General features: G+C 59.9%; 2 protein-coding genes across 11 annotated transcripts in view; one reads left to right on the plus strand and one right to left on the minus strand.

Annotated features, from left to right (window-relative positions):
• TOM1L2 (target of myb1 like 2 membrane trafficking protein) overlaps positions 1 to 419 on the minus strand; it is a 122,316-nt gene extending 121,897 nt beyond the window's left edge. For 3 of the 4 annotated variants that reach the window (XM_070061569.1, XM_051829030.2, XM_070061568.1), the window contains exon 1: positions 279 to 410. In XM_070061569.1, coding sequence (XP_069917670.1) covers positions 279 to 330 — 52 coding nt within the window. In that variant the 5' untranslated portion in view covers positions 331 to 410. Of the gene's footprint in view, positions 1 to 278 lie in introns of all 4 variants that reach the window. The other variant, XM_070061570.1, reaches the window with a different exon arrangement.
• Positions 420 to 625: 206 nt separating this feature from the next.
• DRC3 (dynein regulatory complex subunit 3) overlaps positions 626 to 19,634 on the plus strand; it is a 33,726-nt gene continuing 14,717 nt past the window's right edge. For 2 of the 7 annotated variants that reach the window (XR_011383715.1, XM_070061561.1), the window contains exons 1-7: positions 4,849 to 4,953; positions 5,551 to 5,715; positions 6,577 to 6,693; positions 10,956 to 11,122; positions 14,825 to 14,975; positions 17,277 to 17,392; positions 17,931 to 18,041. Coding sequence is in view for 6 of the 7 variants with exons in the window: in XM_070061561.1 (XP_069917662.1) it covers positions 4,881 to 4,953; positions 5,551 to 5,715; positions 6,577 to 6,693; positions 10,956 to 11,122; positions 14,825 to 14,975; positions 17,277 to 17,392; positions 17,931 to 18,041 (900 nt within the window). In the remaining variant the exon portion in view is untranslated. Of the gene's footprint in view, positions 791 to 895; positions 1,035 to 1,747; positions 1,921 to 2,053; positions 2,165 to 4,848; positions 4,954 to 5,550; positions 5,716 to 5,826; positions 5,970 to 6,576; positions 6,740 to 10,955; positions 11,123 to 14,824; positions 14,976 to 17,276; positions 17,393 to 17,930; positions 18,042 to 19,634 lie in introns of those variants that run through there. The other 5 variants (XM_070061563.1, XM_070061562.1, XM_070061564.1 and 2 more) reach the window with 5 other exon arrangements.

The following is a 19,634-nucleotide window of genomic DNA, read 5'->3' on the forward strand; positions in this document are numbered from 1 at the left end:
AAGTCTCGCAAGAGTACGAGCTGGGCCCCAGGGGCGCCTCCTGGCAGGGCATCCCGCTGCCCAGCGGAGGCCTGGCGACCAGGATGCCGGACCCGTCCCGTGAGCTGGCCCCGCTGCCCGGCCCAGGCGCGACGCCAACAGATGCTGCGGGGCTGGAGGCGGGGGACCCTCAGCCGGCAGCGGCCCGCGCGGTCCGCACCAGCCTCGACAGCCGCCGCCGTCACCCACCCCGGCGCTCGCCGCTCGCCGCTCGCCGCTCGCCGCTCGCGGGGCCTTACCGAGGCACTGCCCCACCGGCGTGCTGAACGGATTCCCCAGGAGGAACTCCATCTTGCACGGAAAGCGCGGCGGCGGACGGGGCGTCCAGTCTGCCCGCCCGGGTCTCCGCCGTCCCCAGCCGCGGTCCCGACCTGACACTTGCCCCCGCCCCACCCTCAGGAACGCCGAGCCCCGGGCCCTTGACCACGCCCCCTTGTCGCGTCTCTATTGGGCAACGCCTACACAGCCCTCATCCGATTGGCCTTCGCCTCTACCTCAGTGAAGCTCCCACCCACCCCGCGGCGTCCGATTGGCCGGAGAGCGAGCTAGGTCGCTGGAGTCCCCGTCAGGCGTAGCGGCACCTCCCCTGGCCCGCCTCCTAAAGAGAGGCTTTGCGTGTTGATTCGTCCATATATCGGTCAAGCTAGAGAATCCTTAGTATTATTGGATAAAGACGAGTCAATCACTTAAATAGGGGCAAGGCGAGGAGGTGGATCTACGAAGATCCCCGCCCACAGAAAGTGCTGATTGGGTAAACGTTTGTTTTCTCTAAGCCTGGTTGGTGTGGTAGGATTTCCCCGCCCCGAGAACTGATCACGTGATGCGTCCACTTTCACCCAGGATGTCTACCTCTTAACTTCCCCTTAGCGACCGAGCGGCGGCGCTTGGTTCCCTAGCAACCGGGGGACGCTGTTGCTTCGCAGACCCAGCCCGGAAGCCGGCGCCTGAGAGGAGAGGAGAGGAGAGGAGACCCGGGGCGGACAGCGGGGAGAGAGGTCGGTCCACTAGTGTGCTCCCCAGATAACCTCAAAAGCCCAGGTCTCCCGCGTGGGCGGTGGGGCCGTGAGCACTTGAGCCGGCACCCACCCCTTCCCAGGTGTGCATTGTTGGCAGGAAGCGGGAGCCAGGAGCTCCCGGGACTCGAACCCCGGCACCCCAGCACGAGACGTGGGTGCCCCAGCGGTGTCCTAAGGGCTGCCGAATCCCACGCCCACCTCTGCGAAGTGAGCTCACGGCTCCTGGGACAGCCACCTGACGCTGGCTTCAGCCAGCCACAACACTTAGTCTTGGGCTTTCTGTGGGTGAGGAAGGAGAGGGTAAGGGCGCAGGGCCAGAAAAGATTTTTTTTTTTAAGATTTATTTTATTTCTTTGAAAGAGTTAGAGGTAGAGCCAGAGAGAGGTCTCCCCTTCACTGGCCCACTCCCCAAATGACCACAACAGCCAGAGCTGCACCAATCTGAAGCCAGGAGCCAGGAGCTTCTTCCAGGTCTCCCACGCTGGTGCAGGGACTTGGGCCAGCTTCCACTGCTGTCCCAGGCCGTAGCAGAGAGCTGGATTAGAAGAGGAGCAGCTGGGACTAGAACCGGCGTCCATATGAAATGCTGGCACATCAGGCCAGGGCATTAACCCGCTGCGCCACAGCGCCAGCCCCTTAAACCTTTCCATACACAGTGTGCTTGCTCTCCTGTCTGCTGATCATTCCTCCAGGTTCCGGCTGTCATCGTCAACCTCTGCACGTCTGTGTGATCATTCTCCCTTGGCTTTGGCTGGGAATGCAGGGTCGTCCCTGTTAGTAACTCCGCTGTGTGACCTTGGCCAAGTATCTTCTTCCCCTCCACCGCGTATCTGAACCCTGTGCCATGTCCCGGCCTGCAGAGCTGGTGTGTAATTCAATAGTGCGTGTGCGCAGAGTCCACGCAAACCCTGTTAGTGGCTGCTCCCCTCCTTAGTAATTCATGGGCACTGGGAACTGTGCGTCGCAGAGCCGATTGGCCCACGGTTCCTGTTTCCCAGGAAACTGCTGCACCTGCTTCCCGGCGAAGAGGCTCTTCAGGTCGCAGCGGCGTCGGACTTGAAGCTGCTGTCTCTGCCGCCTAACTCTGGGCTCACTGACGCCACTGACAGGCAAGTCGGCAGGGACCTGGCCTGGGTGGTGAATTACTGACTGTATCCCCACAGCACAGGGCTGTTCGGGCCTCATCCCTGACCTGGGACAGCTGTGAGAAACCTTGTGCACGGTGGCAGTGAGAGTGTCTGGAACCCTGGGTACAGCTGAGCCATGCTTAGAAAGATGGGTCCATTTCTTACCTGGAAACTGGGGTTCGTCCTATGTGTAAATCGAGTCCCCAGGGAGCTCTCAAGTGTGACCCCCACCTCGGTTGTCACCAACCTCACTCCTCTTGGGGTTCTCAGTACTGTAGCTGGAATGTGCTTCTTAGAATTATTAAAGTCCAGGGGCCGGCGCTGTGGTGCAGCAGGTTAACGCCCTGGCCTACAGTGCTGGCATCCCACATGGGTGCTGGTTCGAGACCCAGCTGCTCCACTTCCGATCCAGCTCCCTGCTAATGGCCTGGGGAAGCAGGGGCCAAGTGCTTGGGCCCCTGAACCCACATGGGAGACCCGTAAGAAGCTCCTGGCTCCTGGCTTCAGATCAGCGCAGCTCCAGCCATTGCAACCATTTAGGGAATGAACCAGCAGATGGAAGACACCTCCCTCCCTCTCTCTCTCTCTCTCTGTCTCTCTCTCTGCAACTCTGCCTCTGAAATAAATAAATAAATCTTAAAAAAAAAAAAAGAATTATTAAAGTCTGGGCATGGGTGGCTTAACCAGGGCCTAGGGTAAGTAGCCACCCCTGGCTCCTGACTCCAGCCCCGCATCAATGCAGACCCTGGAGGCAACAGGGGAGGGCTCGAGCACTTGGGTTCCTGCCACCCACGTGGGAGATCCAGATGGAGTTTTTAGCTCTTCTGGCTTTGGCCTCAGCACAGCTCAGCCCAGCCCTCACCGTCACGGGGGTGGGGTGGGGTGGGGGGCCGTGCTGCTTCCGTGGGCAGAAGGTGGGATAGCAGTGGCACGTGTGGCCAGGGCCAGGTTGGGAGTGCAAGGTGCATACCTGTGTCAGGTGCATCCAGGCGGGGGGCGAGGAGGAAGAACCGGTGAGGACGCCCCCTGTCCCACCTCACAGGGCCTGTATTTGATTTCCAGCTCTGCTTCCCGACTCCAGCTTCCTGCTGGCCCACACCCCAGAGGCAGGAGTGAGGGCGCGAGTGGTTGAGTCCCTGCTGCCGGTGCGGGAGACCTGGATGGAGTTTAGGGCTCTTAGCTTCACCCTCTCACCCTGCCCACCCCCTCCATTGGGAGCACCTGCTTGCACTCGCGTCCCCCCCCCCCCGCCCTGCCCCCCGTCTCTGTTTCTGCTTGTCGAAAACAATTTTTTTTAAGATTTATTTATTTATTTGAAAGGCAGAGTTAGAGAGAGAGAGAGGTCTTCCATCCACTGGCTCACTCCCCAGATGGCCACAATGGCCAGGGCTGTGCTGATCCGAAGCCAGGAGCCAGGAGCTTCTTCCGGGTCTCCCACGCAGGTGCAGGAGCCCAGGCACTTGGGCCATCTTCCACTGCTTTCCCAGGTCATAGCAGAGAGCTGGATCGGAAGTGGAGCAGCCGGGACTCGAACCAGTGCCCATATAGGATGCCAGCCACTGCAGGGGGCGGCTTTGCCCGCTATGCCACAGCGCCGGCCCCCAAAAAGAAATTTAAAAGATCACAGAGACCTTAAGAGAAAGGGATGGGAAATGCCCACAGAAGGAGACACAGAACTCGCAAGGCCTGGACTCGGGCGCATTAGGACTGAAAAGCCAGCAGGAGGAAGACAGTGTCTGTGTCAGTCTGTCTGTCCTGTGTGTACCCCCCAGCCCCCATCTTCCTCTTTCTGCCTCTGTGTCTGTTCCTCCTGTTCTTGGCTTCGCCCTGTGCCCGGCCAGGCCAGCTGTGGGGTCCCCACCTCTGCTGAGCACCCTCATCCCTGGTCCCGAGTCTCAGGAGGCAGGGACACGAGTGGGCAGCTTGGGTCAGTGCCTCACTGAGCACTGGACCTGCAGGGGACAAGGCAACTGCCAGCCGGCAACTTGATCGGGGCTGCCAATGGTTGGCACCAAGAGACCTGGACGGGGAGGCCTGGCACCAGGCCACAGCCCAGTGGGACCAGCTGTAGCTGTGGGGCCGAGAGATGGACCCCGGCAGGTGGCCCGGGTGCTTGCCAGGAGCACCCAGAGCTCCCTGGGGACACATGTACGGACCCTGAGGGGCAGCCCTCCGAGTTAAGACGCCGTCACAGGACCTGGCGTTGTGGGTTAAGCCGCCGCTTGTAATGCCCACACCTCACATTGGAGCGCTGGTTCGAGTCCTGGCTGCTCCACTTCCCATCCAGCTCCCTGCTAATGCGCCTGAGAAACAACAGATGATGGCCCTAGTGCTTGGGAGACCTGGATGGAGTCCAGACTCCTGGCTTTGCCCTGGCCCAGCGCTGGCTGTTGTGGCCATTTGGGAAGTGAACTAGCAGATGGAGGATCTCTCTCTCCCTCCCTCTCTCCTCCCCCCTCCCCTCCTTCTCTCTCTGTCCTTTTCAAAGAAAGAAATCTTGGGTTAAAAAAAAAAAAAAAAAAAAACACCAGGAAACAGAGAGAAACCTTAAGAGAAGACCTCAGGGAGGGCCGGCGCTGTGGTGTAGCGGGTAACATGGCCGCCTGCAGTGCCCGCATCCCTTAGGGGCGCTGGTTCGAGACCCGGCTGCTCCTCTTCCAATCCAGCTCTCTGCTGTGGCCTGGGAAAGCAGTAGAAGATGGCCCAAGTGCTTGGATCCCTGCATGCCGATGGGAGACCCGAAAGAAGCTCCTGGCTCTGGATTGGCCCAGGTCTGACCATTGCAGCCATGTAGGGATTGAACCAGTGGATGGAAGACCTCTCTCTCTCTCTCTCTCTCTCTCTCTCTCTCTCTCTCGGTCTTTAATTGTGCCTCTCAAATAAATATTTAAAAAAATAAAAGCAGGGCCGGCGCCGTGGCTCAATAGGCTAATCCTCCACCTTGCGGCGCCGGCACACCGGGTTCTAGTCCCGGTTGGGGCGCCGGATTCTGTCCCGGTTGCCCCTCTTCCAGGCCAGCTCTCTGCTATGGCCAGGGAGTGCAGTGGAGGATGGCCCAGGTGCTTGGGCCCTGCACCCCATGGGAGACCAGGAAAAGCACCTGGATCCTGGCTCCTGCCATCGGATCAGCACGGTGCGCCGGCTGCAGCGGCGGCCATTGGAGGGTGAACCAACGGCAAAGGAAGACCTTTCTCTCTCTGTCTCTCTCTCTCACTGTCCACTCTGCCTGTCAAAAATAAAAAAAAAAAAATAAAAATAAAAAAAAAATAAAAGCAAGGGAGACCTCAGCAGTGCCTGTCCCCCGACGGAGGAGGGGTGCGGGGCCTCAGGAGGGCGGGGCCTCAGGAGGGCGTGGTGCTGTCTTGCAGGGAACATGAGCCGGCTGCACAACTCCATAGAGCCGCGCGTGATGGACGACGAGATGCTGAAGCTGGCCGTGAGCGAGCAGGGGCCTCGCGAGGAGGCCGGGCAGCTGGCCAAGCAGGAGGGCATCCTCTTCAAAGATGTCCTGACCCTGCGGCTGGACTTCCAGAGTGCGTGTCCATGTCCCCTGGTCCCCCCGCCCCGGGGACGGGAGCAGCCCCCTCGCCCCTCCCCCCCTCCAGGAACCCACTGCGGGTCCCGGCACGGATGCGCTGAGGACGCCATACTTAGTGCCGTCGTCGTGTGACTGTCCACAGCACCCCTGACCTGATTGAGAACAGAACAGATTAGAAACCCGTCCTGCTGCCAGTCTAAGCCCCGAGGGGACCCCACACTGGTGTCTGCAGCAGGGAGCTCCCAGCAGGTAGAAGCTTGGGGTCCTACGCAGCCGGCAGCTGGAGATAGGAAGCAGGGGCCCAGTAGCCTTGGTGGGGGGCGGGGGCAGGGTGGCTGAAGAAAGGGCAGGGAAGCAGGAGGGCGCAGGGCGGCTGAGGCCGAGAGGCAGCCCGTGGACGATGGGGCTGGGGACCAGGTGGATCCCTCCCGCCTCGCGTCCCCAGCGGTGGAATGGGCGCCTGCAGCTCCCGATGGGAGACAGCCCAGCCGGGCAGAGCGAGGGCATTTCGAGAGGAAGCGGGGAGAGCTTTGCGGGGATCCTGAACCCCCCGTGCTTTGTGCACCTGCTCTGATCCTCATCCCTGCTCCGTCTTGAGCCCTCCAGGCTGCCCAGGCGCCCGGCCAGCAACAAGGAGGGAGCGGGATTCCCTGGTGGGCAAGACGGGGTGTGGTCCAGGCCGGCCTTAATTAAGGAGCCTGTGGCTGACCGCCCCTCCCCCGTCCTGGGTGCTCAGCCTTCGCCTCCAGGGCACCTAGCTTCTTCCTCCAGGGCAGGGCGAGAGAAGGTGAGGCGTCTCGGTGCCGCCGTGCGCCTGCCCAGAAGCCCACGCGCCTCTCTCCTCTGGTCTTTGCAGACATCCTGCACATTGACAACCTCTGGCAGTTCGAGAACCTGCGCAAGCTGCAGCTGGACAACAACATCATCGAGAGGATCGAGGGCCTGGAAAACCTCGTCCACCTGGTCTGGCTGGGTGAGGCCCCTTCTGCGCATGCGTCTGCTCCCGCCCACCTGCCAAGGTTGCGCCGCGCCCCGCCCCTCCTCCCCGCCTCTGCCCCCCACCCAGGGAGACGGCACTCTCACGCTTGACCCTCAGCTACCTGGGCACGGTCCTTAGCCTGGGCACAGCTGCTGTCTTTCAAAAGACCCGGGATCCACACTGGACAGAGCACAGCACAGACGGGCCATTCTGCTCCCGCCCGCCGGCCTCCCAGGCTGGGCGGGGCGCTCAGGGGGCTGCTACAGACTCCTCCCCTTCAATTTCCACTCGGATTGACAGGTAGCCACTGAATGGCAGGGCCCCGGGAGCAAAGCAGCAATAGTCATCGCGGAAGCCGGTGGGCCTGTGCGTGGGCTCCGTGAGCTCCGTGACCCCACACAAGCACCCAGCACCCCCACTGTGCAGATAAGCAAACAGAGGTCACAGTGCCTAAGAGCGACATGGGCTCTGGCCCTCCCTGCCCAGGCCGGGGTGGGGAGGATGAGGCCGTTTGGATGAACAGGGGCCATGCACTGGCCTCCCAGGGGCATCTGGTGAGGGGCAGGTAGGCACCCAGCAGGGAGAAAAGGATGGGCCTGCTGCGTTCCCACAGCAACCCTAGGATACAGGTGCCTGGTACAGTCTACGCAAGAGGAGCCAAGGCTCAGAGAGGCCAAGGCGCGTGCCCAGAGCCAAGGACCAAGCAGTAGCAGTGCTGGGACTTGGACCCACACCAGTCTGACCCCAAAGCCCGTGTTCTTCCCGCCCCCAGCACACACACACACACACACACCTTACCCAGCATTCCTTACTGTTGATTCCTGGGCACGGTGACCTGTCCACACCATCAGGAGGCCTCTCTCTCTCTAGCCAGCCCTGAGCCACCGCCCCCACCCAAGGCCACCCTGCACGGGCCATCTGAATGCCACGGGTTGTTGTTTTTTTTTTTTTTTTTTTTTTTCCTTTTAAAGTTTTATTGAGAGCTTCCATCTACTAGTTCTAAACCCCCCAGCACAGCGTCAGGGGCCGGGCTGGGCCAAAGCCAGGAGGCACGTGGGTGGCAGGAACCCACGGCAGGGACCTCCCAGGTCTGCATTTAGCAGGAAGCTGAGTCAGGACCAGAGCTGGGTGTGAAACCCAGGATCTCCACTGTGGGACGCGGGCATCTTAATTGGCACATTAGCCAGCAGCCCAGCCCCCACACCCACACGGGACACAGGGCCAAGGGTGCCAGGTGTGCCTAGTGTCCTGCGTCCTGGGATGCTCTGTGGGTAGCTTGGAATTGGCCACAGTGGGAGTATGGACACCCACCCATCCTCCGGAACTGAGAAAGAACCACAAAGCAGGCCTTCCCCCACCCGCTGCTGTTAAACACTCACCACGCGTTCTTAGGGGCTGGGCCAGGCCCCTCAAGAGTGTAGTGAAGCCGCTGCCTGGGACACCGGCATCCCACGTGAGAACCAGTTCTGCTCCACTTCCCATCCAGCTCCCTGCTAATGTGCCTTGGAAAGGCAGCAGAAGATGGCCCAAGTGCTTGGGCCTCTACCATGCAGCCCGAGCTGTTGCAGCCATTTGGGGAGTGAACCAGTGGATGCAGCCAGAGGCAGGCATCAAACACGTGATGTGGACATCTTAACCTGCATCTCTCTCTCTCTCTCTCTCTCTCTCTCTCTCTCTTAGATTTATTTAGGCAGAGAGAATCTTCCATGCATTGATTCATTCCCCAAACCAATCCAAAGCCAGGAGCTTCTTCTGGGTTCCCCAACAAGGTCTTGGAACATCTACTGTAGCAGAGAGCTCTATTGGAAGTGGAGCAGCCAGGACTCGAACCGGCGCCCTATGGGATGCCGGCGCTGCAGGCGGTGGCTTTACCCGCTGCTCCACAGCGCTGGCCCCGAACCTGCCTCTTAACCATCGGGCCAGCTGCCTGCCACTGCCGACTCGGAACTGACTGCAGACATCGCCTCAGTTTCTGTGCTGTGCTATCTGCAGCAGGTCGCCAGGGGGCGCCGTTGAGTCCCAGTTCCCTCATTTGCGGTGGGATGACGACACCTGTGCTATGAGGATTAAATAAGGCGGTGCCAGTCCAGGGCCTGGCACAGAGCAGGGGACAAGGAGATGTTGGCAGTGTCACCCGTGCACAGATGGGCGTCGCGGACATGCAGACGAGACCAATGACGCCGGGGTTAAGCTGACTCCCAACTCACCCTTGCAAAGTGACCGCTTGTCTGCCAGGATTGTCTGTACTGCCAAGCTCAGGACAAATCCCCAGTGCCGGCCGCTGGCCCACTGGCCTCCTGCACAGGGTGACAACCCCAGCCACCAGCCAAGCCCGAAAGCTCGTGCCAGATGGGTTCCAGGACCCCCTGAGGTCACATCCCTGGATGCTCAAGTCCCCTGTGTAGAGTGGCATAACACAGGGCCAGCGCTGTGGGGCAGCAGGTTAAGCCACCATCTGCAGTGCCAGCATCCTATAGGTTCGCCAGTTCAAGTCCTGGCTGCTCCACTTCTGATCCTGCTCCCTGCTAATGGCCTGGGAGAACAGTAGAAGATGGCCCAGGTGCTTGGGCCCCTGCACCCATGTGGGAGACCTGGAGGAAGCTCCTGGCTCCTGGCTTCGGATTGGCACAGCTCTGGCCATTGCGGCCATTTGGAGAGTGAGCCAGCAGATGGAAGACCTCTCTCTCTCTGTCTCTCCCTCTCTCTGTAATTCTGCCTCTCAAGTAAATAAATAAGAATAAATAAATCTGAGGGGGGGAATGGCATAACAGGAGGACACTTCAAAAAGTTAGTGGAAAAGTGAAATTAAAAGTTTCGGAGTCAGGATGTAGCCTAGCAGTGAGACACCTGCATTGTTGCCAGGCTCCACCCCCCACCCCAGTGCCCTCCCACTGCGGCCTCTGGGGGCAGTGGTGACGGCTCAGGTAGTTGGACCTCTGCCAGCCACCTAGAAGACCTGGACTAAGTTGCCGACTCCAGGCTTCAGCCTGGCCCAGCTTTGGCCCATCCCAGTCCTGATCATTGTGGGCATTTAGGGAGGAGACAGCAAATGGTAGTCTCTCTTTTGCCTCTCAGATAAATAAATTGGTGTTTAAAAAGATACCTTTATTTTGGGGCTGGTGTCCTGGCACAGTGGGTTAAGCTGCGGCCTTTGTCACCAGCATCCCGTATTGGAGTGCTGGTTCCAGTCCTGGCTGCTCTGATCCAGCTGCTGCAAATGCACCTGGGAAAGCAGCAGAAGAGGCCCAAGTGCTTGGGCCCCTGCCACCCGTGTAGGAGACCCAGATGGAGTTCCAGGCTTCTGGTTTCGGCCTGGTCCAGCCACAGCTGTTGCAGCCATTTGGGGAGTGAACCAGCAGATGGAAGACCTCTCTTTGTCTCTCTCACCCTCCTCCCACCATCATTGTGCCTTTCAAACAAATAAGATAAATCTGGGGTGTTTTTTTTTTTTTAAAAAAAAAACAACTTTATTTGGTGTAAATAATTTTTTAAAGATTTATTTATTTTATACAAAAGAGTTACACACACACACACACACACACACGTCTTCCATCCCCTGGTTCACTCCCCAGATGGCCACATCAGCTGGAGCTGCACAATCCATAGTCAGGAGCCAGGAGCTTCCTCCGGGTCTCCCACACGGGTGCAGGGGTCTAAGGACTTGCGCCATCTTCCACTGCTTCTCCAAACCACAGCAGAGGGCTGGATCGGAAGTGGAGCAGCCGGGACTCAAACCAGCGCCCCTATGGGATGCCGGCACTGCAGGCGGCAGCTTTACCCACTACACCACAGCGCCGGCCCCATCCGTGAACTTCTTAAAGTACCCTTATATTTGTGTGTAACTTACACCCATCCTTCCGAGTACTTTAAAGTATCTCTGGATTACTTCACAATACCTAAGCGGGGTAGATGAGATGCACACACACAGAGCACTGGATAAACCCGGAATTGCTACGCGGGTGGGAGGCCTGAGGCTAGGGGAGCGTCCCTGAGCCCATGGTCTGCTGCCTCAGAGCTGCCGGTCTCCTCCGAGCTCCGACGCAGCGAGCGCCGCCCACGGGGGTGATGTGGTGAGCGTGTGAGGCTTCCAGAAATAATCGCAGGCTTTGCCCCGGGGGTGTGGAGGGCGTGCCGCTAGCTGCCGGCCCGCGGAGCACCAAGTCCCCTTGATGGCCTCGCTCGCGGAGCGCCCACCGCCCAGCCCAGGCACCGGACAGCAAAGCCTCTTCACAGATCCGCCCCTTCCCTTCCCCCAGATCTGTCCTTCAACAACATCGAGGTCATCGAGGGCCTGGACAGCCTGGTGAACCTGGAGGACCTGAGCTTGTTCAACAACCGGATCTCCAGGATCGACTCCCTGGACGCGCTGGGCAAGCTGCAGGTGCTGTCGCTGGGCAACAACCAGATCGACAACATAATGAATGTGAGTGGCCGACACGCACACACCCGTGCGCATGCGCGGGGCTCGGACAGGGCGGGGTCTGCCGCGTGGGCAGGTGCGCCTGGAGCATCGCAAGTCTTCTCCCCCCTACCCCTAACCCACCTCCGTGTCGCTTGACAAGCCGGCTTAGTCCACCAGGGACCCGATCGTGTTGGGACAGCACGCTTCACAAAATCTGTCTGTGGCTGCCCGTTCACAGCCTTTGCCACGGCAACGTCTCGTTCTGCCCCCTCGGTCTCTGGCTCATTTAGCCAACGTTTGCCTGCTGGGTGCACTTGCTCTGTTCTCAGTGGGGACAGAGCCGGACAAGGCGGGTTCCCCTCGGGGCTGACCAGCCCACAGGTTAAAAGAACCCCTGGTGTCCCGTGTCCGCGGACGCCGGGGGCATCTGTGCGACACTGACAGTGGTCATCTCCAGGGAAGGCTGGTTGGCTGCCCCTGCACTCCCCACAGGGGGCTCCCAGCTCAGCAGGCTGGGGCTGAGACCGCCCCCCCCCCAATAGCTGGGGGTCTGGCAGCCTCGGGAAGGGGCCCACATCAGAGGTGACCCAACAGAGACCTTCCCCTGTGGTTCCTGGCCAGGGCCTCTGGGAGCTGCCCCGAATTCCATTACTGCTTGGGTCAGATGGATGGCCTGGGCTGGAATCCCAGCTCTACGTGAGGCTGACTGAGATGGATGGCCCGGGGCGGCGGGGGAGGAGGTCAGTCACCCAGATGGTCCCTATACGTAAATCCATCCATCCGACGGGGCAAATCCTGGAGGCAGTGTAGTCTCAGTAGTCTGCCCTGTATGCCCCATGGAAGCCAGCGTGCTTCTCGGGGGTCCAGAACTGGCTGTACAGCCTGCCCCCTCCCTGCTCTGCTGGGGTGGGGGTGGGGGTGGGGGAGATCCACCGTGGACCAAGGACATGGCCTTGGATCAAGGGCTGAGATTTTAGCCACCTCCCAGCTGTCTGAGCTGGGGCCAGCGTCCACTTGCCCATCTGTGAAATGGGCTCAGACCGTAGAGCTGTAGCGAGGACCGAGTGGACCCCAGAGTGTTCAGTACCTGACATGTGTGAGAGGCAGGGTTGCTGGTTCCCAGAGTCGGGGAGAGAGAAGGCCCCTAGGGAGAAGCGGCCGAGGCCAGAAGTTCCTGTGGCCAGGCTGCACCCGGGGTCCTGGAGACCCCCGGTTGTCTCCACCTAGCTGTATCCGAGTGCCTGGCTTTGGGTCCTGGCTCTGCTGTCAGTTCCAGCGTCTTATGCTGTGCAGCCTGGGAGGGTGGGCAGGTGACGGCTTCCGTGCCGCGTATGTGGGAGACCCAGATGGAGCTCCTGGTTCCCGGCTTCGGCCTGGCCCAGCCCCTGGCTGTTGCTGCCATGTGGGGAGTGAAAACAGTGAATGCAAGATCTGTGTGTGTGTGCACGTGTGTGCGTGCGCCTTTGAAAGGCAGAGAAAGAGAGGGGAGGGGAGAGAGAGCGAGCTCTCCTCTGCCAGTTCACTCCCCAAATGGCCACAACAGCCGAGGGGAGGGCCACATCGAAGCCAGGAGCCGGGAGCTCCACTCAGATCCCCCACTTGAGTGACAGGGATCCAAGCGGGTGCTTCCCAGGCGCAGGGGCATGGAACCGGATCAGAAGCAAAGCAGCCGGGACTCAGACAGTACTCCAGTGTGGGGTCCCCAGACAGCATCTCAACCCATGAGCCACAGCGCCCATTTCAAAACACGCGGACTTTGAAGCAAAATTCAAGGCCCCCGGGAAAGAGTCTCTGTTACCCCCTCACCCTCTGTACCTGCGTCCCTGGCCGAGACCACAGCTGCGGCCAAGCACGTGTGCCTGCCCAGGCATCCTGGCTCTGTCCAGCTGCCCTCCAAGCCCCGCCCTCATGTCCTGTCTCCACCCCCGTTAGCAGCCCACTCCACTGCCTGCGCCATATTCCGATGCCACGCGATGTACTTCCCCCGTCCCTCGGAGGTGGACGCTGAAGTTGCTCCAAGCTGGTGGCATCACACAGACCACCTCAGATGTCCTTGAACCCCAGGATGACCTCGAGCAGGGGTCACGTGCGCCTGGGTCAGCCCACATGTAAGATACACTCCCGGCGAGGGTTGCTGGACCAGAAGGCAGGTGCATCTTCAATTTGGACGGCTCTCTGCCAGCTCGGCCTCCGGGGAAGTGGAACCATTTACAAACCCCCCGGTGGGCCTGCTGCCTGTCAACTTTCTGTAGCACGCTTGCTTCTGAGGCTTTTCTCTTTGCCTGCCAACAAGCTGAGAAATGGAATCTCACCGGGAGATCTCTAGAAAATGAAATCAGGCCCCGTCTTTTCTCATACACGCTTCGAACTCCACTGGCTTCCATCATCCTTAGAGCAAAATCCAAACCCTCGACCACAGCCTGCGTGGTTTTTTTTTTTTTTTAAGATTTATTTATTTATTTGAGAGGCAGAGTTTCAGACAGACAGAGGGAGAGACAGAGAGAAAGGTCTTCCATCCGCTGGTTCACTCCCCAAATGGCTGCAATGGCCAGAGCTGGGTCGATCTGAAGCCAGGAGCCAGGAGCTTCTTCCAGGTCTCCCACGTGGGTAGCAGGGGCCCAAGCACTTGAGCCATCTTCTACTGCTTTCCCAGGCCACAGAGGGAGCTGGATCAGAAGTGGAACAGCTGGGACTTGAATCGGTGCCCATATGGGATGCTAGCGCCACAGGTGGAGTCTTAGCCTACTGTACCACAGCACTGGCCCTAGCCAGCCTGGTCTTACATGAACCAGCCCCTGACCTTGTCTCCACACTTGTATCAAGTCTTTCCTCCATCATACTGCAACTGCCCCAGCCTTTCTCCGTTCCTGGTGTACCCTGAACTTGTCGCTGCCCCAGGGCCTTTGCCCGTGCTGTTTTGGCTCCTGAGAAAGTGCTCTCCTTGCACTACCACCACTGGCTCCCTCCCGTCTCCCATAAATGCCACCTCTCACGGTCGGTGCTGTCTTTATGTTCCTTGTAGCACTTTGCCTAGTCTGTGATTATGCTACTTAAATTTTAAAACACTCCCAGCACCACCCACCGTGTAAGCTCTGGGGTCCACGTGGGCTTTGGTCTCCCTGGGCACACACCTGAGGCTTGCTGCCTGCTTGGTTGTCTGCTATTAATTATGACTGACGGCCTTGGGCGCAGTTCCGACACTGGGCGCTGGGAGGCGCTGTGCGCTGCGGTTCTAGCGCAGCTGCGCATGGCTGTCTCCCGCTGGCTGGCCGCAGTTCTTGATCCATTCGATGGATGAGATGGGGTGGGGGTGGGGCATCCACGAAGCCCTGCCCCGAGGGCCCACAGACGACCAGCCCTAACTTGGCCTCTGTGTCTGGATGTTAGGCTCCTTTGACCTGGGCCTTGCTTTACAACGGCTGTAACACATGTAACATCCCTCCGCTCATTCTTCATTCTACACGCACTGAGGCTTAGGGAAACTTGCCCAAGGCCCCATAGCTGGGATTGGAGCTCCCGTCTGTCCGTGCCTGATCCAATATCTCAGGGCACTACCTAGACCCCTACCTGCAGGCCTGGACCCCCCCCCCCACACCCACTCTGCACCTGTGCCCCGCCCCCTGCCCTGCCTGAGGCCTGAAGGTGCCAGGGCCCTCCCGGGTGCAGGGAGAAGGCGGGGGTGTGTTTCCAGGCAGCCAGGACGGAGCGTCCTCTCCTCCCCAGCTCGTCTACCTGCGGCGGTTCAAGTGCCTGCGCACGCTCAGCCTCGCCGGGAACCCCATCGCCCAAGCAGAGGACTACAAGATGTTCATCTATGCCTACCTGCCCGACCTCGTGTACCTGGACTTCCGGCGCATCGGTGACCACATGGCACGTGTCTTCCCCCTCCCCCACCCCCGTGGGGTCCCGCAGCACCTGCGTGGGTGCCCTCTCGCCCAGGCTCCCAGCAACCAGGGCTCCCCCATCTCTGCGCATTGTCCCAAGGCCACCTCGCAGCCACTGTGTGGTTTCCTAAAGGAAACAGTGGAGAGGGCTCCCCCCTACCCCCTGCACCCTGGTCTCTGTGACCCCGGGAGCAATATTAAGAGCTAGCTGTTGTTGGGCGTTCATCAATCAAGCCCATGGCGCAGTCTCACCACCAGCCAGCCGGGACCCTGCTGTCGTCCCAGTGGCCAACTGGCGCTCAAGGGCGGGGACTCCAGTGGGCGGGGCTGGAGCTGGGAGTCAGTCCCTGTGAGTGACCTGCAAAGCTCACGCCTGCCTGTGGGAGGGTCTTCCTGCTGCCCCCTGCCTGCCTCCCTCCCCGCCCCCCATCCCCTGCTGTGAAGCCCTTGCTTCTCACTCTGGGCCATGCCATCTATTGTGGGAAGGGGTGGCAGGGGGTGGGGGGTACTGACCCATTGGGACTGGGGTGACACCTTGAGTTGGGCCAGCTGACCTGCCTGCTGGTACCTGTCCTGCAGACAGGAGCTGTGTTGAGGAGCACTAAAATGACCCCCCCTGGGGGGGGGACACCTGGAGAGGCAGGCAGGAGAGTGGGCCCCCAGCCTCAACTCTGAGCCCCTAGAACCTACAGTGAGCGGAGCCCCCTCTCTCCTGGGTGGGCCAAGGTGCCGTCCAAGCACCGCTGTGGAGGCTTAGAGAGGAGGTGACCTCAGGGGGAGTCCCCTCCTCCCGCCACAGGCTCTCTCTTGTCCCTGCATGGGACCGGAAGCTGAGACTACAGCTGTATCTATTTTATTTATTTTATTAAAAAGATTTATGTGTTTATTTGAAAGTCAGAGCTACACAGAGAGAGGAGAGCCAGAGAGAGAGAGGCCTTCCATCCGCTGGTTCACTCCCCAATTGGCCTGATCCGAAGCCAGGAGCCAGAGCTTCTGCCAGGTCTCCCACGTGGGTGCAGGGGCCCAAGCACTTGGGCCATCTTCCACTGCTTTCCCAGGCCACAGCAGAGAGCTGGATCAGAAGTGGAGCAGCCGGGTCTCGAACTGGCGCCCATATGGGATGCGGACACTGCAGGCGGCAGCTTTATCTGTGATGCCACAGCAGTGCCTCACCCCTTTTTTTTTTATTTTAAAGATTTATTGGTTGATTTGTTTCTTTGGAAGGCAGAGTTACAGAAAGACAGAAGAGATTTCTCATCTGCTGGTTCACTCCCTAAATGGCTTGCAAACAGGCCAAAGCCAGGAGCCGGAAACTCCATCCGGGTCTCCCACGTGGGTGGCAGGGGCCCAAGCACTTGGGTCATGTTCCGGTTCCCCAGGTGCATCAGTAGGGAGTGGAGCAGCTGGGGCTCACGCGGGATGCTGGCATCGCAGGCCAGTGCTTGACCCGCTGTGCCCGCTGAGCCACAGCACGGGCCCCGGAGCCAGTTTTAAAGGCAACAGTGCTCTAGGATGCCTGGGTTGGCCACATACCTGTTTGAGTGTGCTCTTCTTGTTATGAAACCATGGGGCACCTTGGACCTGCACCTATAGAGAGCATAAAATCTGCTCTCTTTATAGTAATAAAGACATCATAAAAATAGGACAGAGGAAGGTGTTAGCTATAAGTTGTTTGGGACGCCCGCATCCCATATCGGGAGCCCCGGCTACTCCCGAAAGCAGCGGAAGACGGCCCAAATACTTGGGTCCCTGCCACCCACGTGGGAGACCCGGATGGAGTTCTGGGCTCCTGGTTTCAGTCTGGCCCAGCGCTGGCTGTTAACAGGCATATGGGGAGTGAACCAGCAGATGGAAGATGTCTCTCTCGCTCTCTCACTGCCTTTCAATGTTTTTTATTTTAAAATCTAACAATAAAAGAATTTAGAAAAGAAAGGCTCTCACTGAGCAGTGCCCCAGCCCCCCCCCCCAGCACAGCAGGGGTCGGGGGTTGGGGGATGAGGGGCAGGGGAGGGCGCTCAGAGTCCCAGAAGCAAACCAAGGCCCCCTCCAGACTCAGACCCTCGCCTAGAATCATCCGGACAAATCGGAAACGAAACCCAGGCTCTTGAAGGGGCCTTCTCAGCTCCCTAATTTCCCTGGGACCCCTCAGCCAACCTTGCCTTGTGAAGGGGTCTGTCCGGCCCGGGCCCCTCCCCCAGCCCACGGCAGGGAGGGAAGTGGTGGTGGTGGGGACATCCAGGCGAGCTCCGCTAACGGCTAACGGTGCCACCTGCTGTTCTCCGACCAGAAAGAGCTCGCAGAGGCAAAGCACCAGTACAGCACGGACGAGCTGAAACACCGGGAGCACCTGGCGCAGGCCCGGCTGGAGGCCGAGCAGGCCCAGCGCGCGGAGCTGGAGGCGCACAAGGTCTCTCGCGGACGGACACGTTCAACGCAGGCCCGCCGGGATCCCTGGGCGCCCTGGGAGAAATCATGCCTCACGCACAGGCTACGAAGCCCTCCCCGCCTCGCCCACCTCCCTGGGGCTGGCTCCAACCACAGCGCAGACTCCCGATCGGTCCTGTCCCGCGCTTGCTGGCGTACCCCTGCGTCCAACACTCTGGGCCGCGAGAGGGTGCTACAGTCTTGCGCCTTAAGACCCTCGGGCAGACGTCCCCTCCCCACACACCCTCCACCACGGCATGGCATGCCAGAAACAGGCTGAACATGGCCTCCCGCCATGAGCCCCACCCCTCCGTGCAGCCAGACCGAAGCAGCCTCGCACCTGCTGTTCCTTCTGCCTGGGAGGCACCCCTCCACCACCTCCTCCCGCCGCCCCTCTACATCGGAGAGGGTTGAAGCCCAAGGGGTAATGTCTGTGTTAGTGCCCAGCCGGGGGGCCCGTGCCCAGCGCGTCCTCCCTGGAGCCCGCCTGGGTCACCGCGGGGCCCTGTTTCTGCCCGCAGGCTGCCTTCGTGGACCGCCTGAACGACTCCTTCCTGTTTGACAGCATGTACGCTGAAGATGTGGAAGGCAACAAGCTGTCCTACCTGCCCGGCGTCGGGGAGCTGCTGGAGACATATCCGCCCCGGCTCTCGCCGCCTCTTGTCTGGCAGAGCCTGCTCACGGAGCCCCCAGCCCCTGCTGGGACTGTTTCCCCATCCTGGGCCAGGCTGAAGTCAGACGCCTGGACCTCCATCTGGGTTTTCCATGTCAGTGGCAGAGGCCCAAGCACTTGGGCTATCTTCTTTTTTTTTTTTTTTTTGACAGGCAGAGTGGACAGTGAGAGAGAGAGACAGAGAGAAAGGTCTTCCTTTGCCGTTGGTTCACCCTCCAATGGCCGCCGCTGCCAGCGCGCTGCGGCGGGTGCACCGCGCTGATCCGATGGCAGGAGCCAGGAGCCAGGTGCTTCTCCTGGTCTCCCATGGGGTGCAGGGCCCAAGCACCTGGGCCATCCTCCACTGCACTCCCTGGCCACAGCAGAGAGCTGGCCTGGAAGAGGGGCAACCGGGACAGAATCCGGTGCCCCAACCGGGACTAGAACCCAGTGTGCTGGCGCCGCTAGGCGGAGGAGGGCTATCTTCTTTTTCCAAATTTATTTATTTATTAGAAAGGCAGAGTTACAGAGATGCAGAGGCAGAGACAGAGAGAGGTTTCGCATCCATTGGTTCACTCCCCAAATGGCTGCAACAGCCGGAGTTGGGCTGATCTGAAGCCAGGAGCTTCTTCAGGGTCTCCCACACAGGTGCAGGCACCCAAGGACTTGGGTCATTTTCTGCTTTCCCAGGTCACAGCAGAGAGCTGGATCGGAAGTGGAGCAGCCGGGACTAGAACCGGCGCCCATATGGGATAACAGCACTGCAGGCAGAGGCTTTGCCCTCTGCACCACGGCACCGGCCCCATGTTAAGTTGTTACAGCAGAAGGTTCATGGGTACCAGCAGTCACTGGGCGAGACTTGACACCTCGAGGCCTTCGCAGCCTGTTGTGTGGGGGTGGGGCTGGTGGAGCCGCTGTCCGGCAGGTGCTCTCGTGAAAGTGGCCCAGCGGGTGTGTGACAGTCCCTTTGATCAGGCACATCTTGCACTGCCAGCCCCCCCGCCCCGCAGCCTGCCTTGGCTCTGCTTTGCCAAGGTATGACATGGATGACTCTGTTTTCAAATCTTGACAATTTTCCCAGTGGCAGTGGCGGGGCCAGGACTTGAACCTGGATCCTCCGCTTCCACCCCTGGCCCCTCCACCCCCACCTACCCCAGCACAGCTGAGCATCAAAACGGGCCCTCTGCCCAAGAGCCCATCTCGGTCACACACCAGCCCCTCCCTGTCCTTCCAGGTCCCCAAGCAGTCTGTTAGGGGCCTTTCTTTTTTCTTTTTCTTTTCTTTTCTTTCTTTTTTTTTTTTTTTTTTTGACAGGCAGAGTGGACAGTGAGAGAGAGAGACAGAGAGAAAGGTCTTCCTTTTGCCGTTGGTTCACCCTCCAATGGCCGCCGCAGCTGGCATGCTGCGGCTGGCGCACCGCGCTGATCCAATGGCAGGAGCCAGGTGCTTCTCCTGGTCTCCCATGGGGTGCAGGGTCGGGGCCTTTCTTAACATCATCCTGCTCTGCCCTGTGGGTTCTGCCCATGGTCCCCAGCTCCTTCCCCCACCAGGCCTCCGATGGTGGCGAGACCTC

The sequence above is a fragment of the Oryctolagus cuniculus genome, chromosome 17 (genome assembly GCF_964237555.1).
Source record: "Oryctolagus cuniculus chromosome 17, mOryCun1.1, whole genome shotgun sequence".
Classification (NCBI taxonomy): domain Eukaryota; kingdom Metazoa; phylum Chordata; class Mammalia; order Lagomorpha; family Leporidae; genus Oryctolagus; species Oryctolagus cuniculus.